At 39.5% G+C, this 16971-nt stretch overlaps 1 protein-coding gene across 8 annotated transcripts in view; it reads left to right on the forward strand.

Annotated features, from left to right (window-relative positions):
• Nucleotides 1-16971, forward strand: part of LOC117829876 (protocadherin-15-like) — a 245906-nt gene that overhangs the window by 146829 nt on the left and 82106 nt on the right. For all 8 annotated transcript variants that reach the window (XM_034707604.1, XM_034707609.1, XM_034707610.1 and 5 more), the window contains 5 exons: nt 7128-7247; nt 7387-7572; nt 9487-9729; nt 12485-12601; nt 16405-16545. In XM_034707604.1, coding sequence (XP_034563495.1) covers nt 7128-7247; nt 7387-7572; nt 9487-9729; nt 12485-12601; nt 16405-16545 — 807 coding nt within the window. The remainder of the gene's footprint in view (nt 1-7127; nt 7248-7386; nt 7573-9486; nt 9730-12484; nt 12602-16404; nt 16546-16971) is intronic.

Here is a 16971-nt window from a genome sequence, read left to right on the forward strand (position 1 = left end):
TAGGGGACTTAAGTAGCAAAGCTTTGTTGTTGTCAGGACAGAGAAGAAGAACTCTCTTAATGTACGAAGTATTGAACTGTAACAAAGACCCCGTGAGTGGATTGTGTCTGTCGACCATGCCCTTCAGTCTAAAGTGCCAAATCCCATTTAAACATGAAAACAAAACCTGCACAACTTTAATGGAGAAATAGTTTTTGATGAACAGATAGCTTTGCTAAAGTAAAGGCAGCCAAGTGCAGCTTTGGCCAGCTGCTGATCTCAGTTAGCTGGCAGCAGAACTATTAGCCACCCTGTGTCTTTGAGTGGACTTTGGGTACAAGGGTGTGTGGATTTTTCAGCTGCTTCACACTGCTGGAAAACCCAGACCAAAGTCCGGGACATGATGCATTTCTTAGGAGAGTGGCATACTTGAACAACAGGTTGTAATGCTAGTTTCTGTAACCAAGAGTTTAACAGCAAGTCCATGTTGGACCTTGACACTGGAGATGAACAATGCACTGTGGTGATAGAAGAAGAGTAGGAGGGATGCCAGGCAAGATACCTCCCGATCTCCAGTGAGGAGTTGAGGGAAAATGGCCTCGGGAAGCTTGAAAGCCAAACTTGGCAAGAATTCCAGTGTAGCTCCTTCAAGCCACTGGCCCCAGTTAGCCGCTAAGCTAGCAATACAATTAGTCGACTTTGCCCGTTGTCTGTTCATAGATAACTTTCAAATAGATAACTTTTTTGTTTGGGGATCACTTGACTTTTCATCGAGCATAATTCTAAGGTAATGTTTGATCAGTGTTTGAGTAAATGTTGAATAAACACTAGACTAACTCCCATTTGGCTCAGCTGCATTTTTCTCAGTGTTTAGTGGACAGTAGGTGCTAAAATTTTTAATTTAGTTGGATTATTATCTGTGTATTTTGTTTTCCCCTCAAGTTTAGATGTGCATAATGTAATCACAAACACACTGCAGTCATGACGAGTTGGTAGAAAGTTTGTACAAGAACATGGTGTTCGGATAGAGCCACAGTGACCTGCCAAGAATGCATGATTGTTCCTGACCGCCCCCGTCTCAGGCCGTGGAGAGGCAGCAATCTGACAGAAAATGATGAGTGTGTCCTGTCCAAAAGATATGATTTCATCTAGGTTGCAAAACAACAGAATGGACAGTGTAGTGGAGGTTACTCCATCTCAGTGTGCAGGGGGGACCTGTCATCAGGCGAGGGAGACAGTCATTGGTTAATCGTCAGAAACGAAGGATCTGTCAGTAGACAAACGAAAGCAGGTTATTGGGTATTTGGTTGAACAATGATAAATGAATGATTAGTACATCAGAAGCGGTGAGAGGACGCAGATTGATGTTGAACAAACCAAGTCTGGCATAGAAGGAAGGGGGCTGCCGGGGAGGCCAAGAAGGTTGTAAAGATGGGAAATGTTAGGGTTGTTTTTCAGAGTCATTCAGCAAAATTTCCGCCCTAACTATTCCCTACTTTAACTATGCTCATATTTTTCTTACATATATTTCACCCAATAAGAAAAGCTTGTGAGTGTCCTCAAGAACCTAAGAGGTCACATTTTTGAATAAATTCTCAGCCTGGCTGTTTTAGTGTTAGGGAGCTAGTTTGCTTTTAATTAGGGATTTGACTCAAAGGCAGTCCTCAAAAGTAGACATTTCAAGTTGAGTTCTCTCTGCACCCTTTTTTTCTTTGGGTGAGATTTGCATTCTTGTGCTGAAAACGAATCATGTTTTCTTCCTGTGAGCCAGAAAAATGTGTCCTTAATGGCCATACCAATGACTTTGTATTATCCTCCTATACATCAATATCAAACATGCAACAGCAAGGTACATTGATGTATCTTATGATATCACAGAAATACGTGTGTTGACACTGACTGTCCAGTTGTGCCTCTGTGTTCTGTAATGTATTAAAAAATTACAAGCTATGCCACTACCAATTAAATATTAGCTAGAATATACCCTACTGTAAAGGATACCTGTAATAGATGTAATTTATCCCCTGCTTACCATGCCCACATGTTCTGGTTTTGGCCAGGATTAACACCATTTTGGGGCAAAATTTTTGATACATTTTGCAAAGCTTATAACCAGGATATCCCCCCAAACTCACTGTCAGCCATCTTTGGCATACCCCCTGACTCTAGCCTCCCTGTTGCGATGAAACGAGTTCTTGCTTTCACTACTTTGTTAGCTCGGTGGCTTATCCTGTTTGACTGGAAACTAGCTCGCCCCCCATCATACGATCGCTGGATCAGAGAAGTCCTCTGCAACCTTAAGCTGGAAAAACTCAGATTCTCCTTGAAAAACTCCTGTATAACATTTGCAAAATCCCTTACTTTAAATCCCTGATTCTGATAATGAGTAATTCACCTTACTTCCACTCTTTCCACTCTTCTCCTCTAATTGCTGCATCTTCTGCTTGTTTGTAAAAAATGTTTTTCTTTCTTTTTAATTAGTTATTTATTGTTTTTCTTTCTCTCTCTCTTTTTCCCTGTTGTGTGACTGTGAGTGTAGTGTGTGTCCACCAGCCTCCGTACAGTCTGGACCTGAACTGGTTGGGTGGGGCGGGGGGGTTTAAGACATTACTGTAATCCTGTGCCTTACTATTCAAAGCAACTTGACATTGTCTGTTAAAATGTTCAAAACTTAATAAAAAAGAGTTTGAAAAAAAATAAATTACAAGCTGGCACAATAAGAAGACTGAAAGCTGGGGTTTGGGTCATAAAGCAGGACTCAGGTTGGAAAGTGGTGAACGGAAGTTGACATAAATAAGATCTCTATGTCAGTATGGGACGGAGTAAATATTCAAATTTAGGACTCAGACTCCTGCCTTTGGGGTAAGTCCTGAATTAATATGAGCCATCCACTTCTGCTAACCACAACCCAAAATCAGTCCCTCCAGGAAGTTGCGATTTCGCGATTGCAACTATCAACGCAAATTCAACCAATCAGCGCGATTTTTTTCGCGACCTTGCAATTTTATACAATCACCGCGACTTTCCCGCAACTTTGACCAATTACCTCAATCTCAGCCCCTGCACGTCATTGGTTTTGTCATCAATTTCACTTCCTTGGAACATAAACATAAGTCCTCACTTGATGGGCACTTTTCTTTTCTTTTTTTTTTTTTTTTTTTTTAATTGTATTTTTATTTGGAAAGGGTAACAACACAAAATGTACAACACTTAGATACTTGTAATTATCCTTTTCCAGTCTTTTATATGCGTATGCATAGAAAGAAGTAGTATGTCCAGATGGCCATTCACTCCTGAAATGTTTCTGTCCTCCATTATCTTACCAGGTGAATGCATCCATTTATACTCTTGACGTTTAAACATACATATACATTAAACTTCACCTCTTCAGTCAGTAATAACCACTCATTTTCCTGCCTACATCTATAATACAAACCATTGTATATATAACTATTTACATAAGAACTGGGGAGCTTACATTACTGTTTAATTCTCTAAAGGAGGGGAAGGGTTAATACCGTGTTAGGGGAGTCATACAAAATCTGCTCGCACTGGGGTTATAAATTGAATCCACTTATTCCAAATTTGATAAAAACCTGTCCTTTTGGATCCTCAGAGAGTAAGTCAACTTCTCCATTTTAAATATTTCCAAAATGATTCCAAACCAGTCATCCACTGTGGGTGCTGCTGGTTTAAGCCATCTTCTCGTGATTGATTTTTTACTGGCTGCTAGAAGCACTTGCAGCAGTTTTGTATCACTCCTCTTTTGCAGACACAGAACATGACCCAAGTACAGAGCCTCAAAGGTCATGGGTAGTTGAGACTCAAACACCTTGCCTAATGCTCTGTGGATGTCATTCCAATATAAACTCAGTTTAGGACAGTCCCAGAATAAATGAAAATGATTTGCCTCTGTTGAGCCACATTGTCTCCAACACATCTGTCTTGTGTCCCTATATTTCTCTTGGTATGGAGTCTTAAAGTACCTGATAATATTTTTCCAGCAATGTTCTCTCCAGTCTCTGGAGTTAGTTGAAGACCACTGAAAACTGCAAATCTGCTCCCAAACCTCCACCGACAGCCCTATTCCTGCTTCCTTCTCCCATTTGTCCTTGATGTATAAGGTGTTGTCGTTTTTAGCTCTAAGGAGGGCTGATCGGCACTTTTCAACAACAAAACACGCACAGAGAACGGTTGAAAAGCGAGGACAGCAGGCAGGACAAGTGACCATGACAACGTTGTTATTTATAGATTGAGGGGCTCAGTGTTAGCTTGGTCTCTACCTGCAGCAGGTGTGCTTTATGAACCAGCTCTCCTCACCTCCATGCATCTGTCTCATCTTCATTGATGATTTTTAACCCCGGTGTGCGTTAGTGACGAAGACACAACCGGGGGACGTCTGTTTACTATTTGATGTTTGTCGTTGTTGCCGCCATTACCGTAAAAAGCTCTTCATCTACAGCTTGATTTAATCCAGTTTGGTGATACATCAGACACATTCAGTAAGTTTGGATAAACTCATAGACATCAAAGATGCAGATTTATTTCAGAGTGCGTGAACTGCCTGTCAAGTGCCTCAGTCGCTGCGAGGTGCATTCAGGGACCGTCGTAAATGTGCAATACAGTCCTTTCATGGCATTTTTCTGTCAATCCAGAGAATCAAAATACAGTCACAGTGGCCACATCAAGAATGTTTTCTAAAAACAACTGTAATTTAGCATATTTACTTGCCCCTGAGATGTTATTGGGGGAAAAAAGCAAAAAAAAAAAATTGCAACTTTCACTGCAATTTTTTCAAAAAGCTGTCGCAAATTCAGGCTTTTTGGCCGCAACAATCACAAAAAAATCTCGCGAAACTTTCACTCTTTCAGACTTTCACTCTGCAGTGTTTCATTGGCGCTGACACATAAATTCACCACTTTATGTGCCACCAACATGAAATGCAGACTTTGTCATTTAGTGTTTGACTGCGAGTCAAAACTAGTCACTGCATCGTCAGCAGTTTCATACTTGAAACTTTGTCCTGTCTTCTCAAAATACTTTTTACTGTCACTTTATTTCTGTGCTTGGTTTGACATTTCCTCTCCTCAGCATCAAATCCAATTCATTGAAACAATATGTTGCACCTGCCTGTACTGTTTCACTTACTTTTACATCCCAGTACGCAAGCCACACTCCCCCAAAATGCTTTTTCATCTCAGTTTGAAGTCCTGTCAGGCAGAGCTGCCAAGATGTCTCAACTCGTATTTGATTTTTCTTTTCATAACTGTGTTTTACTTTTTACACTCGGACTTGATCCCAAGTAGATTTATAAAAGTGATAACATAGTTTGCTAACGCCACATGTCTTCTTGATAGTTCTTGGTACTTTTGTTGTTTAAGAGAAATATTTTGCATAATTTTTGCCTCCCTAATAAGCACTGAAAAAGAATCTTTGCCAATGAGGATTTTTCTATTCATTGCGGTCTTTGTGGTTTTAATATTTGAGCAACAAAATAATTATCTTCCTGATTAATTTTGTTATGCAAACGCTTGGGCACTGAAGCCCTAAATCTTAACATTTAACACAGGTGAGCAGTATTTTTAATTTTAGCCAACAAGTGTGAAGTGATTTTATTAGAAACCTGCCATTAATCACCAAATTATATCTTCAGGGCAAAAGCAAGGTGTGGAAGTGTTACTTTCCACACTCTTTCTCTCTCACTCACTCACACACACACACACACACACACACACACACACACACACACACACACACACACACACACAATGGTAATATTTCCTCTGTTCCTCTCTCCTCCGCTCTGGGCTCTCATCTATTTTAATGCCTTCAGAGTGCTGATTGGACAGGATGAACAGTCTGACGAGGTGAAAGGCACACTGGCTAGCAATTTGTCACCTCTTCAATACCATATTTTATTAGACGCAGGAGATGATGAGGGGATTGAGTCAGATTTTGACTAGTGCGGAAAGTTGGAGAGTTGAAAGAAGTGCAACAAAGGAAATAAGACACCCTGTGCTACTTTTTCAAGCAAAAATTGGAGCCACTGTCTCATTAACTTAGGGAAAAGTTTAACAATTGCTACCAGTGGAAAGTAAGTTTAATTCCCTGGACAGGTTGAGATAGGTAGAAAAAAACGAGTGCCATGGCAGAGGGAAATGTGAGAAAGAGAGAGACAGGTGTGTCTTTGTCACCTTGTCAGAGCTCTACCTGAAAAGTTTCAAACCTGAGAACAGGAGCTCTAACACGAAGATGAAAAGCTGATGAAGGGAAAGGAAGGAAGGAAGAGAGGAAAAAAACAATCATGTGTCATCTAATTTCTGTATGACACTCTGACCTCCCTTAGCTGAGACTTCACTCAGAAAAAAAGTGTATAAAACAGTGTTTGGTAAAAGGAACAAGGTTAAAAGTTCAGAAATAACACAGTTGAATAGTTGATGCGCACCAGTTTGACAGAAGCACCCTGAGAGAAACTGTACGGAAGGAAATGGCATTGATTATTCTCTGAGTGAGTCATTTTGTTGTATCTCTCCTCTCTAACAGACACAGTCATTTTACATATTTTTCTTGATTCCAGAAGAAAGCCTTTGTAAATGATAACAAAACTGATAGAGGTTGAGTGTTTTATAGATGCTCAGACTTGCACACTTTGTTCACACACACTTGAAAGCTTGATGTTAGAGGAAGTTCATTTTTACTTAACAGAAGGATTCACTTCAAAGGCAGGCTGATGAATTGCGAGCATTTCAAAACAGACTTTTTAAACCTTTAATCGTGCTTTAGTAGTGGTTAGAAAATTCAGTTCATCTGTCGTTACTTTGTTGAAAATACACAAAAGAGTGAATCCTACACTCTATTCAAAACTATGTTAAATAAAAATATTAAAAATCATGTTATGTCACTTTTTATTAATGTTTTCCCAGGAAGCACCATCCTTCAGATAAACATTTTTTAGTATTTTAGTGACTCAAGTAATTTTCTGTTGCTGTTGGTGTAGGTGACGAAACCCACACTCATCTTCTGGCATTCACCTGGACTTCTTTAAACTGACACTTTTTAATCTATTCTCTATATTTTTGTATCCCAAATCATTATGCTTTCCTCTTCATGCATTTGTGAATGTGCTGTTTGTGTGTGTTTGTCTTTAGGCCACTGACCCAGATCTTGGAGCGAGTGGGCAGGTCCATTATCGGCTAGTCAACCACCAGAAGCTGTTTTCCATCAATGCCACAGGAGCGATTAGGACCACAGTGCCGCTAGACAGAGAGGTGAGAAGAAGTGATTGATGTGATTTCATATAGATTACATAAATCCCTAATGTATGGCATGAAAAACACAACGATAACAGCACAGGTGTTCTCTAAAGACACAAAGTTGACGTTTGACTGATTTCCCTTCATTTTTAAGATCAAGGGTCACTACTTCCTGATCGTTGAGGCCTGGGATGGGGCTGTGGATCCTCGGCGCTCCAGATTGACGCTGTTAGTCAATGTCCTGGATGTGGATGACAACAGCCCAACGTTCAGCCAACAAACCTACAATATAATCCTACCAGAAAACACTCCAGAGAACACAATCATTTTACAAGTAAAGGTGAGCAAGGATCAATGTCTTGGTGAATTATTTGCATCTAATGCACAGGTAAAGTTGGCAATGTGAGTAGTTTCTTGCAAAGATGCCCGAAATGTGAGGCTGTTTGGTATGATTGCCATGAAAACTCAACTGATTAGGTTGTTCATTTTAATTCTCCGGAAAGCCGCAGGTCCCTTTGCTTCATCTGATTACATTCCTCAAGCAAATTTTGGATGCTTTGTTGTTTTGCCTGCTTATAATACTCATCACTTTTCAAGATCACTCATCTCTTTGCAAACAACCTAATGCTCCATTACGTGTTCTTTTTTCTTTTATCAAAACAATCTTTTTGTATTTAGCAGCTATTTATTTTTCAACCAAGAGAAGCAGGGTGCACAGCCATCAAAAACATGGAGATGAATACACAACTCCTGTGGCATTCTGGTCTTAATAAACAACCTCCATCTGACACTTCTTTTACTGTGCACTGCAACTTGTACAGTCCACTTAGCAACTTGAAAAGTGACCATTTGTTTTATTCATATGTCAAGCAAAATCCCCCCTCTATATGTAACAACTCAATTTATGGGTTAATTTCAACCCTGGTAAGAGTGCCCATTAAACTGCTTGTGGTGAGTCTCAGTTTCACTGTAAATAGTAAGTAACACAGTGAGCACGCCTGCTTACTTCAGTCGTATGAACCTGCAAAAGAAACAAGTTTTTCTATCATGTGTTATTGTTGAATTGAGGTAGAGTCAACCATGCCTAATTAAGTAATAATGCCTATTTTTGCTCTTGATATAGAGTTATTTTATTATTGCATATACCAAAGCCTGCTGATATTTGATTGGTCAATACTACTGAACTAAAAACATACAACTTACTTGTATTCTTATTATTATATTAGGATTTTACTACGGTTATTATCATGTTATCATACTGCTCCAAATAGCAAGGCAAGGCAAGGCAAGGCAAGGCAAGGCAAGGCAAGGCAAGGCAAGGCAAGGCAAGGCAAGGCAAGGCAAGGCAAGGCAAGGCAAGGCAAGGCAAGGCAAGTTTATAAAGCACCATTCATGCATAGAGCAATTCAAAGTGCTTTACAGAGTTAAAAACAAAAAACAGAACAGTAACAATCAACGAAAACATACAGCAACACTTCAAACATTAACATTTTATATGCGGCCAGTTATGTCTGATCTACTCTCTCTCTCTCTGTGTACTTATGTAACTTAACGTAAGCTGAAAGCAGAAAGAAATACACTTTCCACACTAGGTCCAGACCAACAATTACAGAAAGATTAGTTCTATGTCAAATCATTAAATAAAAATTGTTGCAAAGTAAAATGACAGGAACTATGAGAATTATTTTGTAAGAAAATAGTAAACTTTCAACCAGCTTCATCTAAATGACCTGCATGTTAGGGGTTTCAGTCCAATTAATTCACTCTAAATCATCAAGTTAGGTTAATGAATCCAAGCAATAGGAATCATCATCAAAGTTATTTTTTGAGTTTTATTCTTCATCTGCTTTGAAAGTACCAAATTGGACCAATTTAACATTCCAGTCAGCACTACGAACGTCCTCAAAGGTACGATTTTATATTTGACCTTACTCACAGATCACTGTGTAGTGTAAAAAAGGAAAAAAACAGCAGCTTTTCTCTACAGATACAGAGCAAAGTAGTACATAGACTGAAAACATGATGCAGACCATCAGCTGGAGCATAGACTTTTATCCCACAGGTGTTTAAGCCATGCCAACGAAACCCAGATCTAATGAAAATACTCCAGTCTGTTACTGGCTCCAGCTCATGTCGATTCTGCTTCACATTTGCCTTCTGGCAAATATAAAAAATTCAAATTGCCGTAAAATTCACAAGGCTGTAATATTACTTTCTTCCTCATTCTCACGCTCCCTTCTTTCTCTATCTGCAGGCCATAGACGCTGACCTCGGCTCTAACCTCACATATCGAATCAGAAGCGAAGGCTTCGACCAGGAGATCTTTCAGCTTTTCCGCATCGACCCGGTGACAGGAGACTTGTCAGTTCGAGAAGTTCTGGACTTCGAGGCTTTGTCTCTGTCTGACTCAGAACCCACGTACACTTTCACTGTGGAGGCCATGGACATAGAGGGATCTATGCCTCCTGGACTCGCCTCTGTGACTGTCAGAATCATGGTGAGTGTGTGTGTGTGTGTGTGTGTGGTGTGTGTGTGTGTGTGTGTGTGTGTGTGTGTGTGTGTGTGTGTGTGTGTGTGTGTGTGTGTGTGTATATTCCATGATGTGGCTTGTAAGGGTTAGCACAGAGAGATAAGAGAGGTCAGCGCGTTTCTCTTTCAGTTCACTTTCTTTTCTGTTAAAGGTAAGAGTCTGTAATGGAAATGTATTGCTGGTAATGGCCAAAGTTGAGAAATGTTGACCAGTTCAAGAAGTTTAGTTTTAAACAGTTGTAAGGAAATGACTGAAGTCTTGAACTGCTGTGATGAGTAAAAAATGGCACAGGGCTTCACAGTAGTTGAAGTCTCTATGTTCTGTTGCATTGTGGGTGAGGACTCTGAACTTTTTTAGTTCACAAATGTCTTTTCATTAAGTTAGCTAACACATTGGTGACTAAGCCCATGGTCGTCTTATACAAGGCTTTGCATCTGCAATATACTTTGGTACAATTAATTTGGTAAGTGGTTTAAAGGGTGGGATGAACAAAGAAGCAATGACTAAAAGATGAAACTTCAAAAAGAAGCACAAAGCAAATCCAAAACATGAGAAACAACACTGTCAAAAATTTAAAGTTGTGGGGATGTTTGGAACTCAAACAAAAAGTAAGGCGGTCATGGACATTCTTTCAACACTGTTTCAATGGAAAATTGCTCACTGGGTATTAAAACATCAGTTATCAAAAACAACATTTAAAGAGAACTAAAACCACAACTTTACCTTTATAACATTCATTTGGCAATATTGACAGGGCTTAGGAAAGGGGGGTTAAGACACACCTACTCACTCCTTTGTGCAGTCACTGTCAGCTGCAACATCATACAATCTATGCCAAACAAAACCAAATTCTAGTACTTTTTGCTCAAATGTTGGGATTTTGACCCTAATTGATCAACAAAAAGTCAAGTCAAGTCAACTTTATTTTTATAGTAAGTAACAAATCACTCTGTTCACCATAGATTTCCAGAGAAGAGATCTGAGTTTTGTGATATACAGTGCTGCAATGTTTTCTTTTACCTGACTCTGATTTGACTTCCTTAAAATGTTATTAATAAAAGAAAAATGACTTCTCCTGAAGCAAACATATTTCAGTCCCCTGTAACACCACTCTGTCCTTCTGCTTTTGTTTTCCTCCATTTTCTACTGAAAGGCTACAGAAGTAATGCTCACTGCTTCTTATCAATTTGTATCTGCTATACTGGGATTCACCGGCCATAACAGCTGTTTGCATGCTGTTGCATATTTGTAACACTTGTTGAAAAGCTACGGTAGATTAATCTCTTGCCTTAATGCTCATGACATTTAAGACTTTGGAGTTCTGGCAATAAGCTTCCAATTTCTCTCCTGTTCACACCACCTTTGTTTACCTTCTTTTTCTTTGGTGTCTCAATTTGACAACTATAGACTCACTATAGACTTTACTGACCTGAAGGATCTTTCCTCTTTTATCAATAAGTTATGGTCAAGGAAAAAGAAGGAATGCCAACGCTGCGCCTCCATCAGGAGTCCTTACTGTGCAGACTCTGGCTCAAATGTCACCAATGCAGTTTTCAAGACCCAACTAAGGGACGTTTTGGCATGACTTTTGTACAACAGGGAGATGTGGGACGAGTCTTCCATTGGTATATACAGTCAATGAGCCAAAACTACACAGTTTGAAAAAAAGATTATACATTTGATTGGTGCAGACAGGTGTAATTTTACTTCATTATGGTATTGTTTCAATTTACTAGCCTCGAAGTTGAGTCTCTAAACCTTGAGTCAAAGTGAAGTCTCAAGTCCTGTCATTAAAATCTGAGTCAAGTGTGCAAAAAACAATCAGAGTCAAATCTCTGTCAAGTCCCTGTTACCCAAGTCCAATCCAAGTCTGAGTGTGAGTCAAAGTCCAAATCTAGCCAAGCACTGCGCTTCTCTTAATGGGGAGACACAAGCATTGTTTCTGTAGGATATGCAGGTGTCTGATCAACTCAAAATACCTGCAGTCCACCAGTACGGTGTACGTACATATTAGGGCATCCTCAGGTCTCAGAGTGAGGTGTCAGACCTCAGATGAAAAAGATAAAATATGTACACCATACGCCAGGTATTCATCAGACTTTTAACCAACCAAACATCTTGGACCCAGTGGTTGAGTCACTTTAATTGCTAACATCACCGTTAGCTTCTTAACAGTAACAACCCATGGTCCAAAAAGGCTAAATTTAGCATTCCACTTACTTTTCAAGGTGCATCCAGTACAGGTGTCTTTTCAAGTTTAAGGTTGTTCCGGTCCTCTCCTCAGTGGTTCTTTAACATGTTGCACATGTTGCACTACTCTTGTTTGCATGTACCAAAAAATCTATAAAAGCAAACATGCAGTTTGTGACGTCTCTCTTGTCTTCATCAATGAATGTGAGCTCTCCTCGCAGAGTCCAAATGCAGTCTATCCAAGTCCAAGTCATCTGTTCTTAAATCCAAGTCAGGTCACATGTACTGAAAGTCAGAACAGGAGTGAGACTCTAGTCAGAGCCCTGAGCTTGAGTTTGATCACACTGCCACTAACAGCTACTGGGTTTCTCACTTGTGGAAGCCAGATGTTCTCAAACCTGTGCAAGTTGTAGTGAGTAGCTGAGGCTGTGTTCTGCAGGAAGCAAAATGAAATGAATAAAGCTCTGTGCATCCATGTTAAATATGCTAACACAGTTTTAATATGTGTTTGTGTGTGTTTATCTCTCCCCAGGACATGAATGACTTTCCCCCTGTATTCAGCCGGTCAGTGTACCGAGGCGCGGTTGCCCCTAATGCAGTCAAGGGAACCATCGTAACCACTGTGATGGCCAATGACTCTGACCCCGTGGTGAGCATTTCCAGCTGCTGATATTCAATCAAACTGCTTTTCACAGTCTGTTACTCAAATTGTGCGTAGCAATGATGCAAGATAATGATGCTTGTCTCCTGTTTGTGTGTTTTGAATGTGTTTTGCTCATTGTTTTTCAGCTTACTGTGGCACTCTGTGATCCCTCAGTTGGTCTTTTAACTCCAAACACCTTTGTAATATTGGTTCAGTTATTGTGTCTGCTGTGAAATGAAGGCTACTTTCTTTAGAGCTCCACTGTGACCTATTAGAAGGTCTGGTGCAGTTAACTCTAGGTTTTAAAAGTAATGAAATGCTCATACCAAGGTCTAAGTGCAGTAGGACGATTGCTCATGTGGATTTGCTGAGTCACACAGCCTTTTATTTAGATGCAGATCTGCAGAGCAGCTGTGGGGGAAATAGCTCCATTTTGATCTGAAACAGAAATTAACCAACTGGTAAATCTTCAGTTTTACTCTACACTGATATGTAAATATGTATGAAGAAAGAAAATATTTTTGCATCACCGCTGAAGAAGCCATGATCTTATTTCCGTTTGAAATCTTCTACACTGGCTTCCCCATTCACATCTTTACAAGCCCCATGTTCCTTTGACTAATGTGCTCACTTGCTTTCCTGCATCAGCTGAATTGATTCAGTCTTGAGCTTTAAGCATCCAGATAGACTCTCCTGGGTCAAAAAAGTTTCATTATAATGTTCAGACCCTCAGCTTTAAGGGCACTTGGTGCTCATACAAGGCACTAAATACCACCCTAACAGCCCTGGATGCACAGTGCGTTTAATATTTGGGTGTAAGTGTCGTTTATCCCCTTCAGACCTAAGAGTTACCTCTTAAGTACAAATCTCCATAAGCATTTGTCACAGCAGAGTTTTGCTGACTCACTACAAGCTGCTATCTCAGGAAAGCTTACACACAAACAGACAGCTCAGAAGTAAGAGCACTGCTTTTACAAAATCTAACTCTTTTAGGAAGAAATTATGAAATAGGACAAGAATAACTGTTTACCTTGTGTCTAATAGAATAATATTGATGTTTTTGCACTGCTCGTATTATTTTGGCACTTCGCCTCCAGGGCTGAACCTTTTTCAGGTGTTCCTGTTATAGTCTTTAAATGAACCTCTGACCTTAGTAACATCTCTATCTGCATATAAAGTAGCAGATGTTTTGAATTCAGAGATAAGTAGGCTCCAAAACACCAAACAGAAGATGAATGAACAAGCCCTAATCTTACCTAACATGAATGAAAACTTAAAACAAATGAGAGTTGATATCTTAGCCACTAAACAAAAGAGAAAAATGGAGCAAACAATAAAGGCTTGTCGTGTTTATTAAACTGCGACTAGGTGCTCTACATTTACGGTAAATAACTTATAAAAACTATTTCACAAATCTCAGATAATTTTGTTAAAGCTGGGGTTGGTAGTCAGATTTAGATAACCTTTTGTTGTATTGGTTAAAATGATCTTTATGTCCTGATGGTAATCAATACATAATGTGTTCTTAAAAAAGAGCGAAAAAAGCCACGATCTACAGCCGGAGTAAACCTGGGAAAACACCAACCAATCACCATCATTAGGGTCCAATTTATGAAACCAATCAAATCCTGTCCTGCCATTCTGCCCGCCTCCTGCGTGTACATTTCCCCGGGGTGCACTCCCCGTCCCCTGCCTCTGCTTCCCCTGACTCTATTTACTCGCTCGACCTCGGGCCTGTCCCCTCTGACCCGATGAGGTGCTTTGCTCAGGACTGTAGTCCGGATCAGAGTCTAAAAAGCTCTCACCACAGGGGCTCTGACAAGCAAAAAAATTAAAGACATTTAGTAAGTCCTACAGAAAATGTATATGTGCATGTGAGCGGGGGCGTCGTTTTGGAGGAGCGCTGAGCGGCTCCGAGGGGAGGGGGGAGGGGTTAGACCGAGTCCTGAGGAAATGCTACATTCAAATTCATGCTAGTTTTCCGTGGCTACCAACCCGAGCTTTAAGTTTCATATTTAACTCAGAACAATTCTATGAAACACAAAGATTTGACAGAGATGTAAAGATGCTGCTCACCCAGTTATAATTCTAATTCCCATTACCACCTGCTCACTATACATCATCTCTAACTTATATCTTTTGGTCCAGTCAAGCAGCAGCAATCTCTTTGAAAAGACCAATCAGAGCAAGCACTTCTATCAGTACCAATTCACAAGGACACAGACCCACAGACACAGACACTCTCCAGCCCAATCTCTATACTCACTCACTCTAAGACTTTGAGTTGTTTGAAATTTCTGCAGACTTTCCTGTGGGGCTTACCCAGAATTCAGTGGGAACTTGTTGACATGAGGGATGTGATTTCCTCCTCTAATTAATGTGAACAAACGTTTGTATATTGAAGTATTATTTTATTAAGTATGAAGAAAAACCCATATCCAAACAAAGCAAGCATAGACGTAGCAGGAAAACGCTTATTGCATGCTGTCGGACTTAAACCCCATATCTCCAAAAGTACAGCTTGTCAGGAAATTAAAAAATATATATTTTTTAATAATTAAACTAGAATAGGATTCAGTCACAAGCTTCAGTAACAACATGTCAATGCTTTCCATTGGCTGAATATTTTTTTAACACCCAATGACAGGCACTAAGGGTGACAGAAAACATTCATTTGGAAAAAAATATCAATAAATAATTCAATATGGAGAGACGAGGTGCCAGGGAAGTTGTTAAATCTTTATTAAAGGATTGCATACTTTTCTGACTATATATAACATGTATGTAACTATGTATAACACTGTAATGTATGACATCAGATAACATGTGGTGTCATAACTCATAATAGTGTTTCCCTCTCCTTGTTTTTACACCATCTGAAGCCCTCACCGACTCTAGCATTGCACTCCAGACATCATAAAAGTCTCTGACAGTGAGGTGCTCAGGTTTTATAGGTAGAGATTGAGATTGAGCCTCCACAGCACACTTACACACTGCTTATGAGGATACAGTGAACTACATATTAAACAATAGCAATAAACAAATATGACCCTGAGTTAAACAATGCTTGTCTGTTTTCTGGCAGCATGGGTTTGTAGCAGCTGTTTTCTCAACATGATATCTTTGTGTTGTCAGAACTTAAGTTTGAATCACAGTCATTATAAAAGTCTTCAGGATTCATAGACTTAATTAAGATGAAGCAACCGGGCATGAAGAGATGCTTTGCTTCCCTTAATGACAGTTAGAGTTAGAAAAATGTCTGGTAGTCCAGATTTTCTCTCACAATAAAATAAAATAAAATAAAATAAGATGAAATAAAATAAAATGAAATAAAATAAAACTAATTAAAATAGAAAACTAACATAAATACAATAAAATAAATACAATAAAATCATATATACAGAGAGAGAGTTACAGTTCAATATAGTCTAAACCACCAGGAAACTTTTTTGAATGTAATGTTGCAATTTTGTTTGTTTCCTGACATTTAGAGCCAAATTAGCCTTACCAGCTGATGGCCTCTCATTATCCACTTTAGGACTTTTTATTCATGATCATTAGGCTGCATAAACTAGAACCTCATTTATCCCAAGTGGTGATTTTAGCTTCATCATATGTTTTGAGACAAGGACACACAGCCTGACATTTAGGCCCAATTTAATTACTATGAATACTAAACATGGTGACATTTATTACAGTACCATTACTATTCTGTGCTTTTTTTGTACTGCTTTGCTGTAAGTTTGTAAAAGTGACGGCATTTAAGAGACTGTTAGTCTAAAAGCGTCATCCTCTTGTTCTCTTCACAGGGCACTCCAGCAGGACAAGTGCGCTATAAACTGGACCAGGAGGCTCATCCGTACTCTGCCAGTATATTTGATGTAGAGGAGAGGACAGGAAATGTGGTGACCAGAGTGAACCTCAACGAGGAGCCCAACCTTAAGTTCAGTGTAAGTATTCACCCACACTGTAAGCCTCCAGGCCTCAAGTCTGGACCCCTGAGGGCAAGAGGTGTGTCTACACTTTATTGATTGGAGTGGCCCAACTGGGGCACTGACTAATGCAGGGGTGGCATTAAGTATGTGCACACATGAATGAATGACATATATTTATATACTCAATCAATCAATCAATGTTTATTTATATAGCGCTGAATCACAACAAATGTTATCTCAAGGCGCTTTTACAAACATAGCAGGTCTAGACCGTACTCTATGTTAAATTATTGACAAAGACCCAACATCAAAGCGTCCTGAGATAACGTTTGTTGTGATTTGGCGCATACAAATAAAGATTGATTGATTGATTGATCAAGACAGGGTAAGGCTCAATCTTATCTCATCTTAATCCACCCTGAGTAGAGCACTTTGCAGCAT

Source organism: Notolabrus celidotus, chromosome 18, assembly GCF_009762535.1.
Source record: "Notolabrus celidotus isolate fNotCel1 chromosome 18, fNotCel1.pri, whole genome shotgun sequence".
Classification (NCBI taxonomy): domain Eukaryota; kingdom Metazoa; phylum Chordata; class Actinopteri; order Labriformes; family Labridae; genus Notolabrus; species Notolabrus celidotus.